Genomic DNA, 27130 nt, shown 5'->3' with positions numbered 1-27130 from the left:
ATCTTCAAAGCTTTTATGAGGAGAAACCATAACTTTCACGTTTTCCTTCTTCAAAGTTGACTGACTTATTCTTGTTCCCACCAAACTGAGGAACCCCCCCCCCCCCCAAAAAAAAAAACAAACACCCAGAGATCAGTCTAAAACCCTTCCCCAACACAAATCCTTCTTCCCACACATCACAGCACTCAGCAGGCAATCCTCTATGGCTGCTCTTACAATCAGATGCCATTAAAAGCGAAATCAGGAATCTGTAATGCTCTCAAAACTGCTCTTCAATGAAGGTGCCATGGGAGAGCATCTCATCTGAATGATAGGGCTGCTACGTACTATAGCAGCACCGAAGAGGGGCAAAAGACTTTCCTCCGGATGTTCAGTTACTGCTCCTTCCATACGTAAGAGCTGGAGAGTAATAGACAAACCTCAGAGGAAAACTTCAGACCTGCCCTTCTGCTACCCCTGGGAACTCAGTAGCACTTCATGCATGCATAAGCAGATTTTTTCTCAAAGGAAAATCAAAAAGAGGAGGAGGAATAAAAAGAAAAAATAAAATGTGAACAGATGCAGGACAGAAAACAGTTTTAAGGGGCAGGAAGAAGAAGAGAAAAAGATTAGAAAAATGCAAAACAAAAATACTGGAATAACCTTCAATTTTAAGATAACTAAGAGAGAAACAAGGGAAACTGGGGGAGGGAGGGACACACAGACTTAAGAGGAGAAGCGAGTGATGGAGTTCAAATGTCAGGTGTCACGTACTTTGTCTAAAAATCACAGATTCTTATTGAACTTTTAATGCACAGCTTCCACAGGAGATGTGAAACAGGAATCCTGAATTCTAGCTGTATATTCACAAAGATTTGGTGTTTCAAAGGTGCAATGGCTGTCACTTTTCAAAGTATAACTGAAAGCATGATAACACTAAATCACTAGATCACTCCCAAAAAGGAAGATGTTTAACTACAATACACTTAAAACTAAGTGTAAATGCAGATACTAACACACAACTTCTTAATTTTCTATGCCTTAAGCCACCTTATTTGAGCAAGAGATTTGTTACTCAAATTTAAAGCTCTAAAACCCTCTAGTGTTATGCCTGAGTTATTCCAAGCAGGAGATAAGGCAAAACACCAGTAATGCTACAGTGATAGATATGAAGTGCTACTTTCTCTTCAAACCTGGAAGTCTGGAGCTCTCAGTGAAAGAGTAAGCAAGATGAAGCAACTTTCTTCTATTTCTACTACTGCACTTTTCATCTTGACAACTGAAGATAAACACCAGGCTAGAAGTTTGAGCTCTCACCATGATTCTAGCAATGCATCAGCCTATTTTCAGGAAAATCAACCTGTTAAGAGATATTTCTTTATTTTCTGTGCACTAGGCATACAGATATAAAGCCTACAATCTAAAATTAAGACCTGGTCAACAAGTCAATGCTTCTGGAGGCTGGCAATGCTACAGAGATTTCACTTTTATCTCCACATCATTGTCTTGTAACTAGACCCATTTATCAACATACAGATGACTTTAAAGCTGGCTGAAAATCAGGACATCTGTTCTGAGGAAATTTTGACATTTGTAAATTTTCATTTCATTCCAAACTGGAAGAAAAACAAGTATTTGCTATATTTCCTATAAATGCTCTCACAAATAACAATTCTAGGTTAGCACCAAAAAAAAAAAAAGTTCTTCTAATTAGGACATAGGGTGTGTTTCTTTCGTCAAATATCAAACTGTTTCATCACCACCCAACCAAATGACATTTTTTAATATTTCATTTCCTAGATCAGTCAGTATTTCATAGCTGCTCTTAATGATTTTTAAAATAAAATATTACAGTGACATGATGCTATTGTGGTACATAAATTATTTTTATTGCATGTGTGATGTGTATATTTATATATATGTGTATATGTACACAGATATGTACACATATACACATATATGTATATGTGCATATATGTATATATACACACATCTAGGTATGTGTATATATGTGTATATATATAAATACATACAATGTAACTAAGACTAGTTTCTCTGGATTTTTGTCTAAGACTGATTTAATCTTATCATCTTGGACATAAGGGGAATAAAAGCTTCTTCAGAAAGTCAGGTGATCACCCTCTGCTTTACTCTTTATTTTCTCTTCTAGGCACCCCTTTCTGAATTTTTTTCTAAGAATATAATTACCCTCAAGACATTGTAATATGGAGGAGAATCAACTCATGGAGAACAAACCTCCAACTATGCTAAGAATTGCCTGCTATGATCAGATTTAATGGTGTAAGAATCTCAAAGTATTGATCCTAGAAGGGAGCAGAGTGTGTGTATACCACAGCCACTCTGATTTCATTCTGGCTACCCACAAGTTAATTTCTGTCATAGGAAGAGATGGTCCAAATGTATTTCCTCATTTACATCCCCTTTGCTCACATGCCAGACTACAATAAAAGCACTCAAAAGACTTGTTCTATGGCACATGGAAAATCTGGATGTCTATTCAATCCAATGCATGTGCTCTGCCCTAATTCTCTCCTGAACGCTAACAAACTGAACTTCAACCTAATTCTCACCCATTCAGGCTACTACTAAAGTTTACCTACTTCGTACTATAGCTAGAGAATCCCAAGGAGCCTCTTTGAGCCTTGCATTCTGGAAGCATCCCATTTAGCAAATTGCATTATTTCACAGAATCACTGAGGTTGGAAGAGACCTCCGCAGATCACCAAGTCTCACCCTCTGTTACACCATGGTCAACTACAGCAGGTTGCTCAGGACCATGTCCAGTTGTTTTGTGAATATCTCCAAGGATAGAGACTCCAGAACCTCTCTGGGTAACCTGTTCCAGTGTTTGACCACCACTACAGTAAAAGTGTTTTCTTATGTTTAAATAGAATTTCCTGAGTCTCATTTGCCCATTGCCTCTTGTCCTTTCACTGGGCACCACTGAGACAACTCTGGTTCCATCTTGTTTACTCCTCCACATCAGGTATTTATGCACACTGGTAAGATTTTCCCCGCTCCAAGCCTCTTCTTCTCAGGGCTAAATGATCCCAGCTCTCAGCTTCTCCTCCTATGTCAGATGATCCAAGCGCTTGACCATCTTTGTGGTCCTTTGCTGGATTTGCTCTGGTAAACCCATATCTGTCTTGTACTGGGGAGCCCAGCACTGGAGGCAGCACTCCAGATGTGGCCTCTGAGTGCTGAGTGGAGGGGAATAATCACCTCGACCTGCTGTCAACGCTCTTCCTAATGCAGCCCAGAATTCTGCCAGCTCTTTTTGCTGCAAGGGTGCATTGCTGGCTCTTATTCAACTTGTTCACCAGGACTCCCAGGACTCCATTTGCAGTTCAATTCATCATAATCACGTCAACGCAATCACTGCAAAGTTAATTTAGTACAATGAGTGTTGTAATCCTAGGGGGAGTTTGTCTTTGGAACTGTTAATAATTTCATGCTATTCTCTTATCAGTTCTCTCCATTTTCTGATACTAGGTGTGTGGGAAAAACTGACAGGTAAGTATCAACTACTCAACTATTGCTTCAATAGACAGAAAACACCCTCCCAACTGTGGTGTGACCATTTGCCATTCTTTTTCTCAGAGACTCCTTTCCAGCATACCGCCCATAAGTGGATTAAATACATCCAATTGGACCAGATCATCTTCTTCAGCAGCATGCCTTGGACAAATGCTAGTAGTAAACAAGAGGAAGAATTAAAAAAATCTAATGGACAATTATGGAAAAGCTTGTCAGCAGGCACGTTGCCATTCATGACCTTTATATTCAGCTGTGAACCTTTTCATTAACTATATCATTATCTAGAATGATTTGTTTTCAGCTGAAGAAAGGGGTCTCACCAGCTGCAACAAGCATTCTGGTCTTGATGACTCACTGGTCTAGCCTGCTACAGCAATGCCCACGAAAGCCACAGCCCTGACAGCGAACCCCCAAGGGGATGGAACCGTCCAGCTCCCCAGTTGAGGAGGTTTCCTCCTGGTAGGTAAGTTAGGCAGGGGAGTGCACTGCTATCTGAGTTCACTGTGTTAAAGCTACCCTAAAAATTTCTCAGCTCACTTTAATTTCACGCAATTTAATTTTCTCTGCTTTGTTATAGCATAATCCCTGTAGTTTTAGGCTTATATTCTATGTTTATGCTGCCCACCTGAAAAGCTTCAGCAGTTGCTATACGCAGGCAAAATTCAATACTTCTTAAGGCAGATATCTTGTTCAGACTGTTCTTTTTACAACACTACAACAGACAGCTTTTCTCCAGCTAAGCAGACCATTATGTTTCTCTCAGCAGCAGGCACACTCCACTACCACTGCAGGTACAAGCAAAAGCAAGCGCAAAGGATAATATGTCACTCCAATCTTATTTTTCATACTCACTCACTTCTGTGACCAAAAACTACTTTTGAGTGAGGGCAGCTTCCTTATTTTGCACTGTGCAACATGCACCTATTTCCAAACAAGGAAATCCCTTTCATGAGCCACCTCATGAGTGCCTCTCTCTGCTCTAGACAGTTATGCTTGTTTCTACTACATGTCTCCACAGGCAGTATTGCTGCAGGAGCAGTTCTCCAAGTATAAAGTTCCATGTGACTATGACTACAGGCTGTTGAACACCGTAGCAAAGTCGAGGCTGCCCTCTGCTTCCACTTTGCTCTCTTTAAGCAACAGAGTCCCAGGGATGTGGCAAAGAGCAGTCCCAGTGAAAACACATATACCTTTGTGACACTTCACAACACTAAACTAAGTGCAGTCATCAACCGAAGGAAAAAGGGTGTGAAAAGATCCTAAGTCCAAAGTAAGAATTTCAGCAGAGTTTTTAATCAAGCCTTTCTCTCTTTCAGTCTGCAGAAATAAAAAACATTAAGTTTATCTCACAAGATGGAAAACAGGAAATGAGTAGATGTGATCAAACCACATTTTATAAATCAAAAAGCCACTTCTTCCTTTGGGTCATCCCATTGCTATCAAAAATAGAGCAACTACTTTGTTACAATGGAGAGACAAATACTACTGCATACAGAAATACTAAAATAGCCTCAGGAACCTAAGATTTTTAGGCCAATGAACACCTGCTGGGGTGTAACCTCTGTTTTTTACACCAGCGTAACATGTCAGCTAGATTTTTTTTTATAGTAATATAGGTTACTCCTCTTCCCACAGGAGAAACCAAGAGAGAGAAACACCATTTAAAGGAAGCTTTTACTACACCCATACTAAGAAAAATTGCAAGTGGCTTAGATACATTGCTTTAACCATCCTAATGTGGCCTGTGTGCGCATAGAAGGCTTTCCATCATCTAGAATTGAACATTAAAGCAGATCATCTGTAATACCAAAATGAGGCTTAGGTTAGTGAACCTGAAAGATACTTCACTAATACAAGGTAGTTTGGCAAATCTTAGCATTCTGTTCTTCCCTGTTTAAAAGGCAACTTGGATTAATAGTTGACATAAATATATTTTTATTGTACACATTATATATTAAACATTATATAACAACTAATTGGATGCTATGCTTCTATACTGCTCTTAGATATTCTTAGCAATTGCAGACAGTTATCTTAAATAATTTGGTTATGTGACATCAATAACATTTAGTTACCTGAGGTTTCACTGTTGCTCACTAGTATTAAAGTTTACACATGGCAAACTACATAGAAAACATCATTACATTTTACTCATAGCTACCTTTTATATAAAGGCACAGTTTTGTGTTACAGGTGCATCTGTATTACAAAAACTGTCTCTAAGAAGACAGATGGCTATGCTAAATATTTCAGCTCTTCCACCTCTGTCACTATTTGACTACTTCAGAAAAACCAGAAGGGAATCATCCCTGTGAGAAGTCAATGGATGCCAGATGGTCTTTACAGAAGATTCTATAATTCTACACCATGCACCAAAAAGGCTTCCCCTGAAGATGTCAGCCCTCCTGACTGTCAGAAACACTGCTCACTGAGCAAAGCTTTAGAGATTCTACTTCTTTTAAGCGATCAAAGACCCATATGTTTTCCCTTTCCCTTGACCTGGATGCCCATCCCTGCTGTCCCCCTCAGCTTTAAAATCTGTAAGTGCCTAACAAGTGAAAGGAGTCATTGGTGTCTGAGATCACAAAAGGATGAAGATGTTAGATTGACCCCTCTAAGGAACTGTTGATACACATCATATGCCTTTGGCTATCTGTAAGGTGTCAATTATAGTTTTAAGCATACTCTTAAATATTACATAATGTTTTATCACTTATGAAAGTTACATACTTTTGTGCTGTAATTTTAACTTTCTTTTCAAAACTCCAAGATGACCTTGAGACAGGCACAGACACCCCAAATGCTAATGAACTGTCAAACCACTGTACATGTGGAATTTTTTATGATGGTTACGAAACAAAGGAATATGATTAAGTAAGGGCCATCCCCTTCCTCTCCACCCTGTTGGCAACAGACATAGAGTCAAAGAAACAGATTTCCCCAAACATTAATTTAGTAAACATGGACTAACAAGAAACTAAGGTGCAGAAAAGGGTTGTATACCAGAAGCTCTTCCTTTTCTGAGGATTCTTTGCGAACGCCTATTAATCAGTTGACAGAGACAGAGGTAAGAGCAACAGATACAGCAATTTCGATCGAACTCTGCAGTTACAGAAATCCAGGCAAGATTTGAATGGAAGTTTCTAATAGGAATTGGAACCTGTACTCAGACAAAACTCCACTGATGTCAGTTCTGCCCAAGTAATAAGCCCTCACTATCTAGCAGTGACTTGTCAGGGAAACCTTTTCCTCAGCTGAATTGTGGTTTGGCTGTCATACTTCAGTCACCTTGATATTTTAGAAATGAGTTTTAATGGCATTCTCTATAGGAGCTCAATGCATACTTCCCATTTAACTGCAAATTTTGAGATTGGCACTAACGTGTATCTATAAATGGTCCTTTAAGAAGGGATTTAAATAACACATATTTTCTCCACTCTACATTCTTTTAAAGTAACATTCTCAGCTTACATTTGAACACACACCTATATTTTCCTCCAAGCAAGAGATGCGTACCAACACAAGTACAGTCAAGGTGGGTGAACGCACACAACGCGGATTAGAGCCGATAAGACAGAGATCCATCCATGCCAAGACAGACAATGACTCTGCAGGGAAAAACCACTGTTTTGCTCCCAGATATCTACTTGAACTAGTGACTGAAATCCAAACACTGCAATACGAGGGAACAAAAACAGGTTACATAAAGACAGATATAAATGACAGGTGCAGGATGACTAAACCAGAAGAAACACAGAGAAATGGAAAGCACAATCAGTGAGATATAAATTTGCTTTTAAAGCTATTTAATGTTATTATTTTAGAAAGAAATTGGTTTAAAATTTAAAAAGATATAGCTGTTCAGTTATTATTTTCCTTATATTGACTGTGTCTTTTCATAAGGAAGTTATCAGTCTCAAATACTGCTCAAGCAAGTAAGACATTACAGACTGTCTTATAAAAAAAAAGAAAGTGAACCTCTATCTGCCTCCACTTCCACACAATGAATCATACCTGAACAATCAGATCATGACCAACACACAGGAAGCTAAACGTGAAATCTACAAATATCACAACCTGCAAACAGCTTTTGATGGAAATAATGATCGATGCCTCACTGACCTGCTGGGAGAGGTTCTGGGCTGCTGGAAATGCAGCAAGTTTGTATTCCCTTCCAAGTTTTTCATGTACTCTAGCCTCCTTGTTGTCTTAAGAAAGCACCAATACCAGATGTCTGACGGACTATGACTATCAAAATTGTATGTACACCACAAATGAGCAACGTTTGCAAGGCTAACATGTATTACCATCTGAATGAATTTATATAGTTAGTAAAAAAATAATATAGTATTATGTCACCCTGACGCACTAGGAATTACACCACGTCATATTAACTGGAAGTCAGTTGGGGTTACTTTTGAGGCTGGATTATCATTAGAAAAGCAAAGTGTCATACAAAAGCCATGAATTTCCATATATTTAATGTTTAGAATATCTTGATCTGGCTTACCATAAACGAGGAGGCTGGCTCAGTCTAAATCAGAGCAGCTGGAGAGCTGTTCCTACTTAGAATCGAGCTATCCCTGATCATATGAGCCATTCCATCAGATGAGGAATATCAGCTTCCCATTTGAGAAATCCCCCTATGTCAGAGGACAACAAAGGCATTAGAAGCTTAGTTTGCCCATTTATGGAGCCAAGTCATCAGATCTGAACTCAAATTGTTGCTTACAAGGTGTGGGGAAGAAAGTATATTGCAACTACAGTACAAAGATGAGAAATGAGAAACTTGAAAACATGAGCAAAGTGTAAACAAAGTAGGAATATCAGGTTACTCGACTCACACAGACACGGAAGACTGCTGGATCATGCCAGAAACATGTTTAGTTAGCACTTCTTTGGGAGGATTCAGTCAACTGCTCTCTTGAGAAAGGGCTCTAAAGCACTGGAGTGCTGAACTCTCGTTCTGTGTCAAACAAGCACACCAACTGCTGGAACAAACACTGTTTTCATATACTCACATGCCTCTCCAGATGAGACTGGATCACAGAGGATTTGTTTGGGAAAATGGGAAAGGCTGCTGTTTCTTAGCAGCAAAGTTTAGCTCAGAGAGAGAACATCTATAGGATCACAGTCCCGTAAGTGAGAGAAGAAAAATTTCACTTGGCCTAGAATAACAGATGCTTCTTTATCTTTTTAGGCCACCAAAACTACAACATCCTGCTACTACCAAGAGCAGTTTTAATCCAGCTTTAACCTGTCTTGCCTACACTAGAACTAAAAAGGATCTGGGGAGATAAAAGCTGGTATTATACCACTTATGTTGTCTTCTTAAAGCGTCCTATAGTGCAGGAGGGATCCTTAACTGCTTACAAGCCTTTAAGGCAAAACAGATGCATACTATGAGGAAATATGTCCCCACTTACCACTGCAAAGCTAATCTCATACCATCTTCCAAATTACTGGGTGACACTTTGTGCTTAGTTATTATAGTTTTCTAAAATGCAGTTTCTGTTTAACAAAAGAGATAAATGAGAAGGAAGGGAAAAGAGAAAAGGCTGTTAAGGTATTTTAGCACCTCATCCATAACTATGATGGCCTCAGCACATAGATCCACTAATCTCACAGTTATGAGATTATGCCTTAAAACAAAGCTTCTTTCTATAGTGCTCATCATCAGATCCAATTGCTGAAGTGATTCAGTACACACTTAATGTTCTAATCTACTTTTTCCTTTCTTCTGGACTACTGGTCAAGGCAGGGAAATTGGCAAAAAGTGCTTTTCTGGGGGGGGAAAAAAAGTATAGTTTCAGAAATGTCTAGATTCTTGACTTGGCCAGTGGATTTATCAGACTATTAACAAAAGAACAGTAAGATGCAACACTGCTAATGTTAGGTAAATACATACGGAACAAAATTTCCAAGTTCTGTCTTTTCAATTGCACCCACAAACATGTACACACAAATATATATAAACCAAGTCAACTTCTAACCTCTAGCATGACAAATTTTATCCCCCAGAAGTACTGAAAACTTTGAAAGCAGAGACGCGCGAAGTCAAAAATCACAGCTTCTCCTGAATTGTACTTCTTATTACTGTGAAGACTAACGAAGCCAGGCATCTTTTATAGCAAGGGAGATAAAACCGTACTGCTCTAACAGCCTAGTAGTCAGCTACGGTGAAGAAGTTAAAAGATCTGACCAAGTAGTTTATATTGATTACTTTCAACATTCTGTGGCTGCTTATCTATCAGTATAAACAATTATAACAGCACTTATTTTAGGTATCTCACAAAACAAAATAGAGAATACGCTGAGGCTGCAAGTACTGCAGTACAGCCATGGATTTAAAGTAGATCTGGAATTCTTTGAACATACTACAGCATCCACCTTTATTTGTTTTTTAAATGCTCCCATTGGAAAAACAGGGAACTGTAACGTATCTGCAAAAACTTGTTCCAAGATGTAGCATGTACAGCATCAGCCATCCACAACATGGGTTTTGAAAGAAGAACGTAGCTGCTTTTATATACAGAATAAAACGATGAAAAATTATCAACCTCACAGATACTTTTTTCTTGTCCTTTCCAGATCTCAGATAGCTTTATCAATTGAAATAATTGCAAACCTTTAATTAATGATGTGCATGAGGCATTTCTGTTGCTCTCAACAAACGAAGCAGAGCTCTGACAAAATAAATTACTAACAAGCAATAATAAGGCTTGATCTTTCCCCCATTCAAGTCAAAGACAATATTCCTGATTTTATCGGTGGAGGCAGGTCCAGTCACTTTTGCTCAGCCTGCTTTAAAAAAAATGCTCTATACTAAAAATTACAATTGTACCATGTTCTGTGAACTAATCTCACACAAAATGGCCTGACCCTACTCTCATAATGGAGTTTTGCAACTGATTTAAAATTAAAATGTAACACATGCAGACTCCAATAATTGTTAATAAAACCTCTTCAGAGATTTATCACCTACTATCAGGCTAACAGCACACACTTCCAGAGTCGACGTCCAAAAGCAGCCTGTAGAATACAAAACCATAATGAAAATATACCAATTTTCTACATTTATAAATGCATGTACGGCAAAACAAAAAATGACTTTAATGGGCACACACAACTTAGAACAAACAAACAAACAAAAAAAATCAGGCTAGCTCCTTTAACACTAATAACCACATCAGAGCTAGCAGAAACAAGGTGATTCTAAGTTTAGGCTTAAATTGTCTCCTTGACTAACTGTTTAGATGGAAGAACACAGACCTGCTGTAATACATATGACAGATGGCAAGATATGCAACATCACGCACCTACTTTCCAGCACTACTCTATAAATAAAGTACACATTGTACAGAGAGCGAAGGAAGAACTCAAACTAATTATTTGGCATTATCTAAATGATACTGCAATATAATTACAATTTGAGTGCCAGGTATTTAATTCAGGATCACCATTTAAATCAACTTTTGATAACCTCAAATTTACAGGCAGACCACAAATTTTCCTGTCTTTTTAGTAAATCTGCAAAGCAACACAGAAGTTAACAACAGCCCATGAGAGCTTATTTTTCAAAACAAATCTGGTATTCTCAATTGGGTAATGAAAACAGCCAAATTTTTCAGAAAAACCCAGGCACCAAATTCTAACGAGGAGAAGTGAATGCTTAGGAGATGCAAACAGAGTTCTACCTCTCAGAGCAGCTATTTCATAATTCTTGAACTATCCTGATAGGCTTTCTTTGGTATGTAATAATCACTGGTCTTCCTTTATCTTTCTTGACTATCCTAACAGTATTACCTAAGAAGGCAGTACTGAAAATATGTAGGTGTTGACATATGTAACCACTCTTTTTTGTTCTATGCAGATAGAGTGAGTACTATCTTTATTAGGCAGCAGAGAACTAAGCACAAATGAGCAACCTGCTTCACTTCAACTGCTTCCCACTAAAGGTAGCCTGTGTTTTACCACATAAGGAAAACCTCACCAAAAAAAAAAAAACAGTATATTTATTTCTGAACAACCTCTAGTCTGATATGCCCTGTTTAAATATACATATGTATGTCTGTATATACTTATACACTCGAGATTGCACAATTCAAAATGCATGTTTTGCAAAATAGCAAGTCTAGCCTAGTGATGAACAGCACCAGGATTGTTTCTTCCCTGTAATCCTAAGCCCAGATAGCATCTGGAATACTTCCAATATGTATAGCATGGATTATTCACTTTGCTGCCACTGAAATTAGTCAAGCAAAATTCCGCTTAGCCACATAATAGCAATTTAATTTTAGGCTCCCGCTTACTATTAAACTTTGCGTTTATATCCGACGTCTACATTTGAAAACAGCTATCCTGCTCCTCGCCATCGCGCACGTTGCTCCCTGAATCACAAAGCGCCAGCACGGAAAGTCTCCAGCAGCCAAACAGACAGGACAAATCCTGCCCCCCAGCGTAACTTACCCAAACCCCCCGCTGCGCCGAGGGCAGCGGGCGCTTTCCGTCAGCGTCCTCTCCACGGTCCCGCCGCTCCGCGGGAGCCCTGCGGGGGGGGCAGACTCCCCCGCCGCGCCGCCACTGTGCCTGCGGGCACCCGGGGGAGCCGCGGCCGCAGGGGCTGAAGGGGGCGGGGGGGCCCCTCTCCGCTCCCCGCCGGGGCCGCCCCGGCCCCCGCCTCAGCCGCGCCGCAGGTGGAGCGGCGCCGCCCGACCCGGGCGCCCCCCTCGCCTCCCGGCTCCCGCGCCGCGCCCGCGGCCACAGCAACGGCTCCCTCCGCCGCCTCCCGCGCATCCGGCCGCTACGTGACCGGCCGAGGGGGAGGGAGAACCTAAGAGCCCGGCAGGGCCGGGAGAGAGGGCGGCAGCGGCGGGGGGGAGGGAGGGAGGGAGGGCGGCAGCGGCGGCTCCCCCGGCTCCCGGCAGCGTTTCGGCGAGCCGCCCCCGGCGGCCGCCAGCCGGCGCGGCCCGCGGGGCCCCCGCGCTCCCCCCCCGGGGCGGCGCGGGAGGTGGCGCCCGCGGCGCCGAGCGGGCAGCGGCTCGGCGTTACCTCTCGAAGAGCAGGCGGATCATGAAGATGCAGAAGGCGAGGGGGAAGGCGAGGTAGAGGTCCTCCGCCTGCGGGAAGGTGGCCTCCTCCGTGCTCTGCAGGTCCGCCCAGGTGACATTGTGCGGCAGCCAGAACCGCTCGTTCCAGAACCAGGCGAGGATCCCTGCCATCTTTGCTTTGTCTGCCGCGGCGCCCCCCGCGCTGCCCGCCCGTCCCCCTCGCCGCCGCGAGGCGCGTGCGAGCGGCTGCCGGCGCAGGGGAGGGCGGAGGCGTGTGTCAGCTCCGCAGCCGCCGATGATGCTGCCGCGCGGCGCTGGCTCCCCGCCCCGGCCGCCCGGCGGGGGAAGCGCCCGCCCCGCCTGTCACACGGCCGCGCCGGCCCCCATTGGCTCCCGCGCGCTCCCCGCCGGCGGCGCGGGTCGCGCGGCGCGGCCGTTAGCGCGCGCGGCGCGGCCGTTAGGTGGGCGCTCGCCCCCGGGGCGCCCGGGGCCGCCCGCGCGGCAGTCGGGGGCTTCGGCCGGCAAGGGGCCCCGGCGCGGCGGCGCTTACCTCAGTGCGGGCTTAGCATGACTGGACGGGCCGTGATGTTGCTCCTCACGTCGTCGCCTCTTCTGGCTGCACTGTTGCCTCCCAGGGTTAAGCAGGACTCAGAGCGCGTTACCCCCCGAGATGGCTAATTCGTGGTGAACCTGGAAAAGGTGTCCCTATTTCCAAAAGCAGATGGCAGCAATGAAAAGCCTCTCACTTCTGAACTCCGCAAAACCGCCGCGGTGTCGGCGGCCTGAGCCCGGGTCGCTGCACTGAGACAGCTGAGAGGAGCATTGCGCTTTGCAGTCTCACGCTGGGGCGTTTAAATGGAAGTTGGACTGTTCTGACCCACCGAAACATTTAATGATTTCATCACACACGTTCACAGCAAACAGGTGTAAATGAGGCTTGGAGAAGTGTTGGAGAACACACCGCTAATCAGCAACAAAAATGAGGTTAGGGCTACAGCTATGCACTCCCGATTGAAGAGAACCTCCTTCTCTTTATATAGCTATTTACTTGCAGTTACTTATCTCACTGCCCAGTCACAGTAGCTACATGTAGTTTTCATTTTCCTATAAGCAGTCATTCTGCTCTCCTCTCTATCTTTAGCTCAGGCTTGTCATGTCTACATCCAGAAGAAAATTACAGTTGTCTCCACTAGACTTTACAGCCAACATGACTAACGTGCTTTAGCATAGCCTTAGCCTCTGAACTACAGACACAGTGTTCGGGGCTCAGATAAAATTACTTCCAGGAGTAGATATGCTGGTCCTGAAACATCACTGTTTTTTCTGCACTGCCTTACTTTATTTTGGATGACTTTGGTTTTCTCCCCTGAATCATCGTGCTCTCCATTGGCTACTTAATACTAAGAGAAGCTGACTTCTGCAGGAGGCGTACTCCTGAATTTTGTCATCCTGCTTTTAGATTTTCTGCTGGCTTGCTGTTTTTCCCTGACTCTGCTTGTCCTAACTGAAAAATTAATTACACAGTTCCTCGTGTCTGTGCTGGCATCTGTGCCGAGGAAAATTCTAAGGTAAACACACAAGCCTGATACTGAGAAAAATGGTATAAGAGATTTAAACAAAACAAACCATTTCTGTATATGAAGAGAACTTCCATCTAGGACATTTGAGGAAGTTTCAGGGAATGCTTTGACAGGCTATCTGAGGTGAATGCAGGTGAATCTGCCGCTGGATATTTCTGTTTTATTTCTGAGTCAACTTCCTAAATATCCTTAAACACCCTAATTCATATCTTGTGGTTGTTTTATGGGAAGAGACAAAAGAGCTGGCAGCTGAAGACTATTCCGGAGACACCTGGTCCTTGGAATAAAAAGAAACGCGGGCTGTAGCACCACCATCAGATGTGCTTGTCCCCTTTCTTTGTGAACCAGTTAGAGCGGCACTCACTGCCTGTGCCCATGTGAGCCCTGAACTCAGCTCTAATCCCCGCTGGTTTCAGCCCTGTGCATGAGCATCTTGGGATATTGCCATGAATCTCTGACACAAGCAATCTGTCAAAATTCAGAGCTCTGCGATGATTTCAGTTTGGAGGGGAAACTGATGCTGGGAGCTGAGTGCCTGTGAGGCAGCCTTCTTTACTTACAGATAATGATTTTCTGCGTATAAGAGAGCAATTCTTTGAACAAATAAATCAACAAGGCTTTGTTTTAGCCAGTGCCCAGGCCAAAACTTGGCTAGCTAATATTTTCCCCCTCTCTTTTGCTTATTTTTGTAGCTATATATCACACTTCTTCAGGCTTAGACACAAATCTGAACAACCTCGTTGTTCATTTTCCAACTCTGTTTCATGAACACCTAAATTGTCTCCTACACATACACATATGCCTCTTTTCAATTACAATACCCATATCATTCAGATCATTCCAGTTTCTGAAAGCACTTGCATAAACCTGTTTTACATGGAGATATGTGTATGTGTTCTCAGAATGACCTCAGAGGCATAAACTTTGAATTCTATTGATGAAAAGCTCCTTTGATATCATTTTAATAGCTGGCAATATGTAGACAACCTTTTGCTGCATTAATGGTAATTGTGTTTAGAAGAAAGTTAATTTTAATCAGATAATTGGCATCACTATTCTGCACCTTTTTTTCCAAATATTTCAATATTCCAATCAGTTTAGAAAGTACTTTCAACATATATGTCAGTTTTCAATACTGAAGTAGCTATTTCCCAGTGATTACTGAGGCTCATAAGCATGAATGCTTGGCATTGCTTATGTACGGATATATGAAAGAAACATATCTTTCCAAAGTGGATCTAGCAACAACAATAATAATATGATGCATAAGAGGTTAATTCCTGCTGAACAATTAGCATAATTGACTTTTGTGTCAAATGAAAATTACTTTAGGACAACAGATGTCTAAGTATATCTGAGAAAGAATGACATTTCAGAAACATTTGGGAGGATGATCAATTAGAAGCTTTTAATTGAATTCAGATTGTAGCAGCAATTATTTAAAAGTGGCCAAGGAAGACTATGAAATGAGAATGCCTGGAGCTTGTGGTGCTTTGGAGGGAGATGTTAACAGCATCGTTCTTCTTTCCTCCAAAATTGTTATATCACAAAAGGGAGTCCAGTAGTCTATAAAAAAGGGTGGTTTCATTTATGGTCTCATACTGTAAAGCAAATTTTTCCCAGAAGGTGCTAAAACTTGGCAAAAAAATGTAAAGAGGTGAAAGTGTTTCCTCAGAAGTACCAACTGAAGCACTCTGTATACTCTTTGGAATATACAAGATTTAAAAATAACTAAGCAAAAATATGCATGCAAATTCCCCAGAGGTTACTGAACTTCTATTTCTATTCTAAAAAGACAAGGAGAAAATGGATGGACTGCACATCATCAGTTCAAGACCTCAATCAACCAGCAGAGGGGCTGTTCCAAAACAAATGACTTAGTGGTATATGTCTTGGTTGTTGTAGCATCAAGAAGCCAGGTTAGATCTCGGACACAAAAGAAAAGTTACCTGCGCTTTAGGAATAATATTATTGTTCTTAGTGTAACGAAGTTCCTCCTTCGGGTTTAAAACAAGTTTATTAAATGCATATCCGTGTAGCGGAAGACTTCCTCTGTCCACCAGCCCCCTTTCTCCCACAGGCATGAACTTCCAATAGCCTCTTCACATCAAATTAGGAGATTGCTAGTAGTTACTTCCTCACAGCCACTGTGAAAGTGCATTCTAGAGATTCAGACACCCACCTCAGGCTTCATCAGGAGCTCAAATATTACTCAGTGCAGGTCAAAGATCAAAATAAACCATGCGAGACTTTACAGTGTAGATATGTTTAATACAACAAATTTAAGAAAGTTTTCTGGAAATTCTAAGTTTGTTTTCAATCAACATTACACTGCTTAAAATAGGCAGTGGTTTATGGTGTCTTAGTCACACAGATTTAAACCCACACACCTGCAAAGCAAAGATTGCAAGTAAAAATAAGCAGTATTTAGACATTAGTATAAGATAGTAAGAGAGATGCTTTAAGTATGGGACACAGAATATCAGTTGACCAGGATAATGTTCCAGGTGCTGCATAGACTGCGTGGAAAAGAAGCATGTGGGGACCCAGAGAGCTGTTTAGCATGCAAATGCCATTTAAAGTTTACAAGAACCACGTTCATGCTGCAAAAATGCCTCAAGTCAAAGGCTTGTAACAAAGTTTTGGAGGCTTCTTGGTAGGATATCGAGCAGGAATCTTTCCCACTGGGGGGCTCAAAAGCAACTTGACTTGTTAACAGTGGGCAATAGCCAACAATTTTTTTTTTTACTTGTATTGGTTTACTTATCCATCTGCAGTAAATAGGAGTCGGTTTTGCATCTTTAAATTGCTTAAAGTGAGTTTGGTAATGGATATTTGTTAGTGCCAATGCATCTGAGCCTTATTGCTGGCCACCTGGAAGAGTTCCTCAACCAAAAAAAGGAAAAACTGCAGCAAAACCTGGTGATTTTAAAGGACTGCTAAAAAATTGAAAGCAATGGGCCAAAGTCTGTGTCTCATTTAGTCTGCTGTAATTCTGGAGTGATGTCAGGCTTACCCACAGGGAACTGTGATCAGAATCTGGTCCAGTCCATTTAATGGACTGGGTAGTATATGGACTAATAACGCAATACTGGGAGACTGATGTTTTGTTTTACAAATCAGAACCAGGTAGTTAATCAGCAAAAGTGATGGCTGTGCCCAACCTGTGTAAAAGCAGTGGTGCCAATCCAGTTTGTGTAGGCTCCTATCATTAGGCCACTAAGTAGCAAGGTGCCTGGCAGAAGGGCCCGGAGCTGACTGGCTGCCCTGCTCCCTCTGGGGAGGGTGGGGAATAGCCGCGGCGTGAGGCCAGGCCCTGGGCTTGCGTGCTTCTAACTCTGCCTGCGGTCCCACCAGCCGTGGGGACTTCCAGTTTCTGGTGCTGTTAGTTTTGCCAGGTTTTCTAATAATTTCACCTAAAAAGTAAAACCACACTAAGAGAGCAGCAATCTTCATTATGAAAGCTATGCGAGGCCAGTCAGATCAGTCCCTACTCCTGTGTGGGGCTGTTATTTTTCTGAAGAGATCAGTCACTTCACCCAACTACTGATACTCAATTCAGTAGCAGAGGTCTAGGTAATGGTGTTTAAAATATATTGTTACAACAGGTGTCCCCAGGTTATATCACTTCGCAGTCTCCTGAATTTTTTATCTTGGCAGACAAGCAAGTTTTGACACTGGGGAAGACATGCTATGGTAATTATTTTGGCTGTTGTGAAGGGATCTGTGGTGAAGTAGCTCTAGTTGAAAGAGAGGTTTACAAGCCCCCGGAGGCTTTGTGCTTTGTGCTAGGCTCCAGTTCAAGTGAAAACCTGCAGCAGAATTGCTCTGTGAGGACTGGTTGGAAGGAACAGAAGTTCCCTCTATGTATCCGTGCTTGATGTTGATAAAACGAGGGCCGTTGTTATGATTGCCTAGAATTTTCTCTCTTGTTCACTTTTGTTTGGCTTCCTGCTCTAGATTTAAAGCAAGTGTGCCAAAGCATACATTGTAATTATGATGCAGTCATAGGCCACTATATTTCAGCGTAGCTTGACCTCCTGAGCTTACCCTAACCTGAGCTAAACTCTATTCAAACTAAGAGTAGCCAGAACTTTCTGCACAATTTTAACTGAATTGTCCTGAAAGAAAATCTGTCATTTGGTTTGCACAACTAAGCATAGACAGACTGCTAGAAAAAATGCTGCTTTTCTCACTTAGTCACACTTGATAGGCTGCATTAGGCTTCTGGCATTTCAAGTACACTCACTTCACACCTATTCATGTGGCCGGGTTTGGGCTGTAGAGTCATTTTATAATTTACCTAGTAAAGAGACTTTTCAAACTTTCAGGCAGTCAAAATTTACTGTTCTGATTACTGGTCAGCATGGATCTGTATGGATCTTGTTTCCTCAGCTTCCAGAGATAGTAAAAGAGTTATCATTTTTGACAGCTTCTGAAAATTCTCTTTTAGGTGGTTAAGGCAGCAGTGTCCTGCTACGAGCTGCGAGCTTCTATGAGATCAGTACTTGATATCACGTCGCTACCAGATTTTGATCCAGTCCTGGCAGCTCAAGAGTTATTTACTGTATTACCAACCATGATCCTGAGAACTCAAGAAAATACACTGTCAGAACAAAACTCATTTACTTACTGATCATCTTCAGCCAGTTTCCAAGGTAATTATATTCCACTCAGAAAAACATTCACCTTGTCATCTCAGCTTTTTCTTCAAAGCTGTTTTGGTGTTGCCTGTTACATTAGTAATCTGTTAACATTTTGTGTTCACACATGAATGAAGCAATTGCTATGCAGCATTTAGGTTGAAGATTCCACATAAATGTAAACTATTATTTGCCTAGAAGCTAAGTGATAGGTAACTTGCTGGCAATAGATTTTTATTTTCTTATTATTACATAATTTTGAATGTCCTCCTTATAAATTTTGCTGTACTTACTTCATGGCTGTGCAGGGACAGCCAGGCAGAATATTTTTTCACCAAAAATAAAGGTTTGAGTTGACTGAAACTATCACTGAATTCATGCTGAATTTGTGAAATCATCATTTTTATCTCACAAAATCTTAAAACATATTATTCTGACATTTTCAAACTGAAGCATCCATTTTTCATTTTGTAATGACATTGTGAAAGTAAGTTTATTTCACTTTTTAAGTGAATTGGAAGTAAAATATAAATCAAAGGTTGGATAGAATAAGACATATCATAACTATATGATAGAAGTATGTCTTTTAAAACTCTAGATACTCATAAAGGTTTCTGTAGCTATACTGACAGTTCCAGGGCTCTCAAGATTATAAGTAATGTATTATTGCACTTATACCAGTTAAGTGGAAAAGGTATCAGAAAATTAAATTGACAGCTCAATGGGCCACATTCCCTGCTGGGTTAACTGTAGCATTGCTTATGTTTTGTAGTGAACAAAGCAACTTTACTGTATCCTGTAACTGCAGTCATAACTCTGTAAAAGAAAGCTGACATGCAATCTTGTACCCCCATTCTGTTACTAGAGCATAACTATTATGGGCACTGATATGATAAATTAGTTAGGTACAGTTTTAAGCATTTTCTGAATTGGAACTATAATATTGCATTTCTCTGTTTTCTCTAGAGTTGTGGATAGGAAAATGCAGAGAACAACGCTTTGCCTTTTCAAAGCTTTGTTTCTGTCCCAGTGTGTATTCTTCCTTTTGCAAGTTCATGTTGGGTAGCTACTCATCAGGAAAAAAAGTATTTTCTTCCCCTCAGTATGAAAATGGGACTTCTTTTATTCCTTCTATAATAACAAAAAGCACCATCATACATTGTCTGCCAGATAGTGCATATAAGTGATATCTTATTATAGTGTTATTATGTATAACAGTTAAATACCTTGATGTTAATGTTAGGTTTAATCAACGTCCAGTGTCATCATTTTACCCTTCCTAGTGGGTTACACACATGTCTACGCTGCTATTCAGATTAGTGGCTGCAGCCCATGTGTATTCTCTAGAGCCTTTGTCTCTCTCTTGAAATCCAAAGCTGCTGCACACCCTGCTGAGTTGGCTAGTTACAGCAGGCTAATAGCTGTTCTGTGTCAATGCACAGCAAGATGGACACACCAGCAAAACCTATCTAGTGATTTATCATTCCTTCCATTTATTATCATCCACAGTACCTTTGGGAATAACCAGTGGCTTATTTAACAACTGTCTTTTTGATTAAAAAAATTAAAGATTTATGAATGTCAGTCCAAAGCATTTAGCTCAGAAAGAAAGGGCTTGTTCACCCACATATCTTTCCTTATACCGATGTAGGAAGGCTGCACAAATAATGTAATATAAAGTAAGAATGACTATGCTAGTTCATGTGGTAGGCCAGTAAGCACGCTCAACTGGAAGTAGACATGTGCAGGAATCCAAGTGAATTTGTCCTGAGCTGTGTTAATAAAAGAGCTAATAACCTCAGCCATCTCTCCTGTACTCACCAGAGGTGACCAGTGTGATTTTCAGAGTGTGAGCACTGATGTCACTGTTCTTTCGTTTGCAATAACAGAGAGAATTCCCATGGAATTTAGTGTAATCGGTTTAATTAATGTTGGACACTCCTGGAAAATCCATTGAGTAGCCACCACTACACTATTTAATGAATAAACTGAATACTGAGAAACCAAATGCATGTACTAGGTCCACAGCCAGAAAAGGTGGACAGCCATTTTCTTACTAGACTATAAAAATTCACAGCAAATACACTGACATACTTGTACTAGTGCAGCATCATATCTCAACCTTAATCATATACCATTGAAGGCCAAAGGAAAAATACCATAATGATGTTTTGGGGATATTTACCACAACTACAAGACAAACTTAGAAAAGTTTTTGAAGGGTTTTCCATTTCATCAGGCTCAGAATCACCCACTAAAATTGTTTCATGATTCACCGTGAATTTATTTATCAGGAACACACTTGCGGTGCTGGCTTTTTCATACACTTGAAATATCAATTTTTACACAGTTCCAGAGCCCAACAGCAATTTCTTTTTCATGGACTTTCATTTTTATTATTAAAAGTTTTCTTCTTTGTAAGAAAGACCATATTTTCTGAAGTCATACTTAGCGTGGAAAAGGTTAAGCTGGCTCTATAGCTTGGCGATTATTTTGTGTTTTTTCCATTGCATTTCATGCTAAGAGAGCTGAAGAGAGATGCTGGCAGTTTCATCTTGCGTATTTACTTCTGTCTTGTGCAGGGGAGAATGCTGGTGTGATCAACGCTCCTCCTGCTTTGTGCAGTAAGGCAGATTGTAAAGTGGATGCATCCCCACAGAATGCCACAGAAGAATGCAAAAATGGTAAGTCGGCTTAGTGAATTCCACAAGAAATACTCACATACACATACAGTTCTAAAATTATAATACATGTATCATGTTCTAACAATATAAGCATTCTACCAAACAGGATTGAGAAGTGGTTGTTAGAAATATATTTTTAGCGCAACTAATTGTATTCTACACATACATATGTAGTGTTGAGATAATTTGTTTAGAAAGATTCAAAACCTGTAAAGCCTTTGTGTCTTTTAACCAGGAAGCCAGAGTTCTTCGAAGTATGTGGCGTGAAGATAAGAAAAACACCAGATGCCGGTTTCATAGTTTTATATCATTTGTGTACAATCCATCTCTGTCTGAAGTAAATGGGAGTTTATGCTCCAACTTCAAAGGAAAATTGATAGAAAAGGCAGTTGGCTGAGCTCATTATTTTCTGTCTGACTGTCATCAGGTTGTTGCTATTTTGCTTTAACCAAAATACATTTGAACGTCATACAAATCAGAACCAAAACAAAAGAGAAGGCTGTTTTGGCTGGTTAGAGGTACTATCGGATGAATTTCTATAAAAACTGACCTGAACAAATCAAATATGCCAATGAGTCAACTTTATGAAAACACAGTATTTTGCATGGGTTATTATTTCCCATGCACAGAGCAAATGTAGTATTTCATTTATTTCTCAGGTAACAATAAATACGGTTGAGGTTGGTGGTCTTCATCATTCCAAAGTAACCAAATTCAGATACCAAACCCATATGCTGATCAGCTCTGCTGCAAAACAGGGGTTTTTTTTGTGCGAGCAGCTGCCTTTGCCACCTCCTTACATGCTGGCTTTTGTTACAGTTCTGAGGAAGCCTTTACTTCTATACAATGAAAGGGGCCTAAGCTATAATTTGGAAACTTTACAAACATAAATTGGATGTTGAAAACTGTTTTTTTGTTAGCTAACCCAGAAGTTCCTGAAAGACAAGACTAAATACAGCTGCAAAAGGCTGGGAGCTTCCCTGGTGGGTGAGGTCTGTATTAAGACAACTAAATTAAATAGGAGAGTAACTCCAAACAAAGAAAATGAGAGTTGCTGAATAGTATCAATTAACATTGCCTGGCATTTTTTACAAGTTTTGGGGTTTTAGTTTATTTTCAATCAAAAGAATGGCTTTTTCTTGGAAAAGGTAGTTCATGGAAAGAAAAAAAACCACATTGATGTCATTTAATGTTAAATATAATCTTTTAAATAACATGCTTATCAGTTTCATTATTTGCTATTGTTTATCAGTAACAGGGGTTTTCATTTACTAAAACCCCAAGTAATTAAACCTCAGGAAGACAATGCTGGTTCTGGAAAAAAGAATTTATAATGAACACAAATAGATGAAATAATTCTAACCACAATGCAGTTATTTCAAACTATGCATTTAGGATATCAATTGAGGATGCAAATCCAGCTGGCTGGGGCCCAAAGTGTTGTGGGCAGGGGAGGAAAGGGAGCTGTGAGAGGGACATGGGTTAAAGTAAGGTAAAAATAAATCTTTCTTTATCCTGTTGCACCTTCCAGTGGATTTGATCATCAAGTACAATGTAATTTTGCTCTGCCCTCAGGGGCAGATGGGGGATGGAGAGAAATGTTCTGACATGATTCTGACTGAACATGAATCATTTAGATGAGGTCAGTTCTCTCCGTTTTCATTGCTACAAGTTCAGGTTCTTTAGTCTTTTTCTTAGCAGTTCAGTTTCTGCAGCTTGTGGAATCTTAGCTTGCATTTGAAATTGTTTAGCACTCACAGCTGTGGTTCAGAAGGGAAGAAAAGTTGCAGTCATTATGAATGGAAAAATTGAGATGGGGTGTGTTTTACTCTTGTGCCTGAATTATGGTTAGACATTTTCCTGCGCCAAAATGGAATCATAACAAACTTTTTTGGGAAACCGTAGGGGAAGGTGAGGCAGCCTACTGTGGATGGATAATTTCAAACATAGAGTGAAAAGCTGCCGTAAGCGGAGCCGGATACACCTAGCTGTATTGCATTCCCAAATACAAACCCCTCATAATTTGCCTGTCTTTAAATAAATGCCACTTCCTTAAATCACATTAAAACCCGTATGTCTTATTTCTTAAGACCTCTAGAGGACAGCTCTAGAGGGAGGTTGTATCATCTTTATCAGAAGGTTGCGGAGTTTCTAGTTTGACATTCCACTATAAGGCAAAATTAATGCTTTTCTGGCATGTTATTTAGGGTCATATATCATTCTTTCTGCTATGCAGGTACAACACTTGGTCTGCTCAGTGTTAATAAGGAACTTTAGGTTATAGCTCAAGTCACAGTAACTGTTATAATACTGTTTATTTGCTGCAGTATATGTAAGATTTTCCTTGTGATGGAATAAAAACTAGCATGTTTTATGTATTTAGTTCACTACAATAATATTTTATAAGTCAGTCTGAAAGTAGAGGGTCAAAACAAAGTTGTGGGATTAAACCTCGTACACGCAACTTGTTAGATTTTACACTGTACAGTATATTGACTCCGCCTCTGTAGTATTAGGAAAAGAAGAAAAACCCCACTTCATAAATACTAACATTTCATCATCTTTAGAAGTGGTCAGCATTTATACACTTATGTTTTAATGACTTTTAAAATTAAAATTAGGAAAATACTTTACTGCTTTCCCTTTGGTAGATACAGTCTATTGTGTTGATTTGTGTTTTACAGAATCTGTTATGCAATTAAGAATAAACCCAGGAATTAAAACCTCTAACATAAAGCACTAAAGAAAGTACAAGTGTCTGCAAGGATGGGCTGTGGTAATAGTGTGGATAGTCACCATGTGAGGGAGCACGTAGTGTCAATTTGTCAACTCTTTAAATGCAGTTGGCAGTAGCAATTTTCTCCTTTTTCTTTCTCTCCCACTGATCAATAACTATAAAAGGACCCAGCAGTCAATGCTTTGCAGGTGTTCTTTTGTAACATGAGAATATTAATTAGGTATTTGCATCACTAATTGCTGTTTATATCCTTGACTTTCTGCATCAATGATTTTTTTTAATGCTTTCCTTCTCCAGACTTCTTATTGCTTTCTAAGTCATTTTTCTTTTTCACTTGACTGCCTCTCTTCTGTCCTTTCCTGTGTATATGGCCATTTTTCTACTCAGTTATTATTCAAACTCAATGTTCACCAAATTTAAGTTGTAAACGTGAATATTTTTGCTGTAGTATTATTTGAGGTTTATTTATTACTGCACTCTTAGAATTAATATGTTCTCTTTGATTCATGCTGATTTGATTACAAAATCAGCCTAGGAATTGAGACAAAACAGCAAAGAGTTTTTAGGTGGAGGCTGTTTCAGATAAGAGTTAGGAGGGTACTAAAACATGCTTTAAAAACCATTCATCCACAAATATTGAAGATAGTCAGTGTACCTACCAACATTCTCGACATGTTTAGTCATCTAGGAAAACACAACATGGAATGAGGCAAATACAAGCGTGAGCAAATATTGGGTGAATACTAACATCTTGAGATTTTCAGCTTCAGGGATGGATAAAGGTACCAGCCATAAAGAGCGTATATTGCTGAGGATAAATTGCATTCGTGTTTTAAATAGAACTCATTTTTCATTATTTATCTACCTCAGTGCTTGCTGTTTATTCTGCAAAAGGCTCAGGTAACAGAGTAATAGAGGGACTAAAAGGACCATCAAAAAGGCCATCAGCAGCTGAACTTTGTTCCTGTTGACATCAGAGAAGCAAGAGGCAGCTACAGTGGAAGTTGATCTAAGCTCCAGCAGTACCTCTGACTGGCTCAGGGATCATGTGAAGCAGCTATGAAGGGAAATGCACCTGGTGATGATTGATTTAAAGATGATTTATGGTCTGCCTGGCAGAAGCAGACATCAGTGTCTTGTCCACAGCACTATATTCCTTGCCTTAAAAAGGGCCACTTCAGCTGCTATTTCCCATTCTAGTAGCTTGAAGCAACAGAGAAATAGCTTACTTAACCCATCACTCATGAATCAGATTTGCTGGCATAGCAAGTACCAGTCACCCCTTCTTGGGCTGGCAGTGCCAGAGTGTTGGGTTAGAGACAGTGTCATGACTGGGGAACAATCGTTGCCTTCCCAGGCTAGCTATTAAGAGCCTTTTAAAAAAATGTCAGAGATACTTCAGTGGTTTTACAATTAGAACAAACACATCTCTGTACGTGGCTCAAACTACGTACCTGTGCCAGACATGTGCCATTCTCTTCTTGCTCCGGTAATTGATAACATGCCAAAAAACACTGCATAGCAGTTTTGACTTTTGAGTTTGCTATTTTTCTAAACTTAATATTCCTAATCCTTAAATCCTATGACCTTCTACTATTAATGTCATTTCATTCTTAAACAGATGACTCCAATCAACTGCTTCTCAGCATCACTCTAATCCTATCAATTTTGTCCATTAAGTTGCTAAATGTGTTTCCCTACATAGACCTGCTATAGCGTTGTTAGCTGGTGACTCCTAGAGATTCTTTTGTTGCCATTACTCACTGCCTTATTTCCCAGCACGCTGATTCCTGCCTTCTCCATCATTTTACTTAGCTGTAGGTTTCTAATTCTCCTTGACTTCAGGACTCATTAAGGGATTATTTGACTGATTCTAACAAATGTTTAACAAATGAGCTATGGTCAACGAGCTAAAAGGAGTGTAAAAATCTCAATATCTCAGTTGGTAGGGCAAGATTTCTAAGCCAAAACACAAGCTTAGTCTTCCTGCTACTCCAAGCTGTGGTGTAAACATTCTACTGCTTTTGAAGTTTTTCTGTTGCCTCAGTGAATCCTTTAACCTTAATTTTTACAGTTTTTAAGTATCAGAAATAGTATACTGTATTTTTTTGTTTTAAAGGATAGATGAAGACTCTACCTTCACCATTCGTCTCTGGAAACTAGGGCGTCATCATTGATGCAATCAGTTCTGCTGCCTATTGAAATAATTTGGTCATCTTATCCTGAACTGTGCCTCTGTCATCGGCATGGAGGCCAGGAGTCCTGACCTGTGCTTCCTCCTCAGCCGCTGTTCCAGCTTAAAGAAAGAGCAGTTTAGAAACTCTTGTGCTGCTCACTTGTCCCTTCTGTGCCATTCAGAATATGGTGGTACCAGATGTTCTGCTTCCTCACAGAACTTTTAGAGGTAGTTACCCCTAGGCAGGCAGGAAAAGCTGGAATGGACATAATATGCTGCATAAGGGTTTAAGTCTGCCTATGCATGGCAAGCTGTATTTTAAAAAGCCAGCATCCTTTAGGATACCTGTTTAGCATTTCCAGTTTTCCTCTTTCCCATGCTAAAATATGACCTGTTAGATTCTCAGTGTAGATTTCAATTGTTTTTTTCTTTTTTTTCTTTTTTTTTTGGAAAATTACAGCCTGTGCTTCAGACCTACGAAGAGCTTCACCTGCTCAAAAATCCTTTACATTTTTCCAACTCTTATCAGACTGTCTCTTAAAAATTACCTCCTTTGGGTTTCATCATTTCAGCCTAAAATACTTCTTTGAAAACGAGATCCATTTTATCTTTGTCCAAAGACAGCTAGAGGTTTCTCTGCTCCCTTTTCTCTCTCCTTTTTGAACAAAGAGCCCATGTTTATCTGAACAAAATTGCCTGTAAATGAGGACTGTATTTCCATGT

At 40.4% G+C, this 27130-nt stretch overlaps 1 protein-coding gene across 4 annotated transcripts in view; it reads right to left on the bottom strand.

Annotated features, from left to right (window-relative positions):
• CERS6 (ceramide synthase 6) overlaps positions 1–12942 on the bottom strand; it is a 135197-nt gene extending 122255 nt beyond the window's left edge. For 2 of the 4 annotated variants that reach the window (XM_026094003.2, XM_026094009.2), the window contains exon 1: positions 12589–12942. In XM_026094003.2, the coding sequence (XP_025949788.1) occupies positions 12589–12758 (170 nt within the window). In that variant the 5' untranslated portion in view covers positions 12759–12942. The remainder of the gene's footprint in view (positions 1–12588) is intronic. The other 2 variants (XM_026094017.2, XM_026094026.2) reach the window with 2 other exon arrangements.
• Positions 12943–27130: the final 14188 nt, after the last annotated feature.

This window comes from Dromaius novaehollandiae, chromosome 7 (genome assembly GCF_036370855.1).
Source record: "Dromaius novaehollandiae isolate bDroNov1 chromosome 7, bDroNov1.hap1, whole genome shotgun sequence".
Taxonomy (NCBI): domain Eukaryota; kingdom Metazoa; phylum Chordata; class Aves; order Casuariiformes; family Dromaiidae; genus Dromaius; species Dromaius novaehollandiae.
This window is presented reverse-complemented; position numbering and strand designations above follow the sequence as displayed.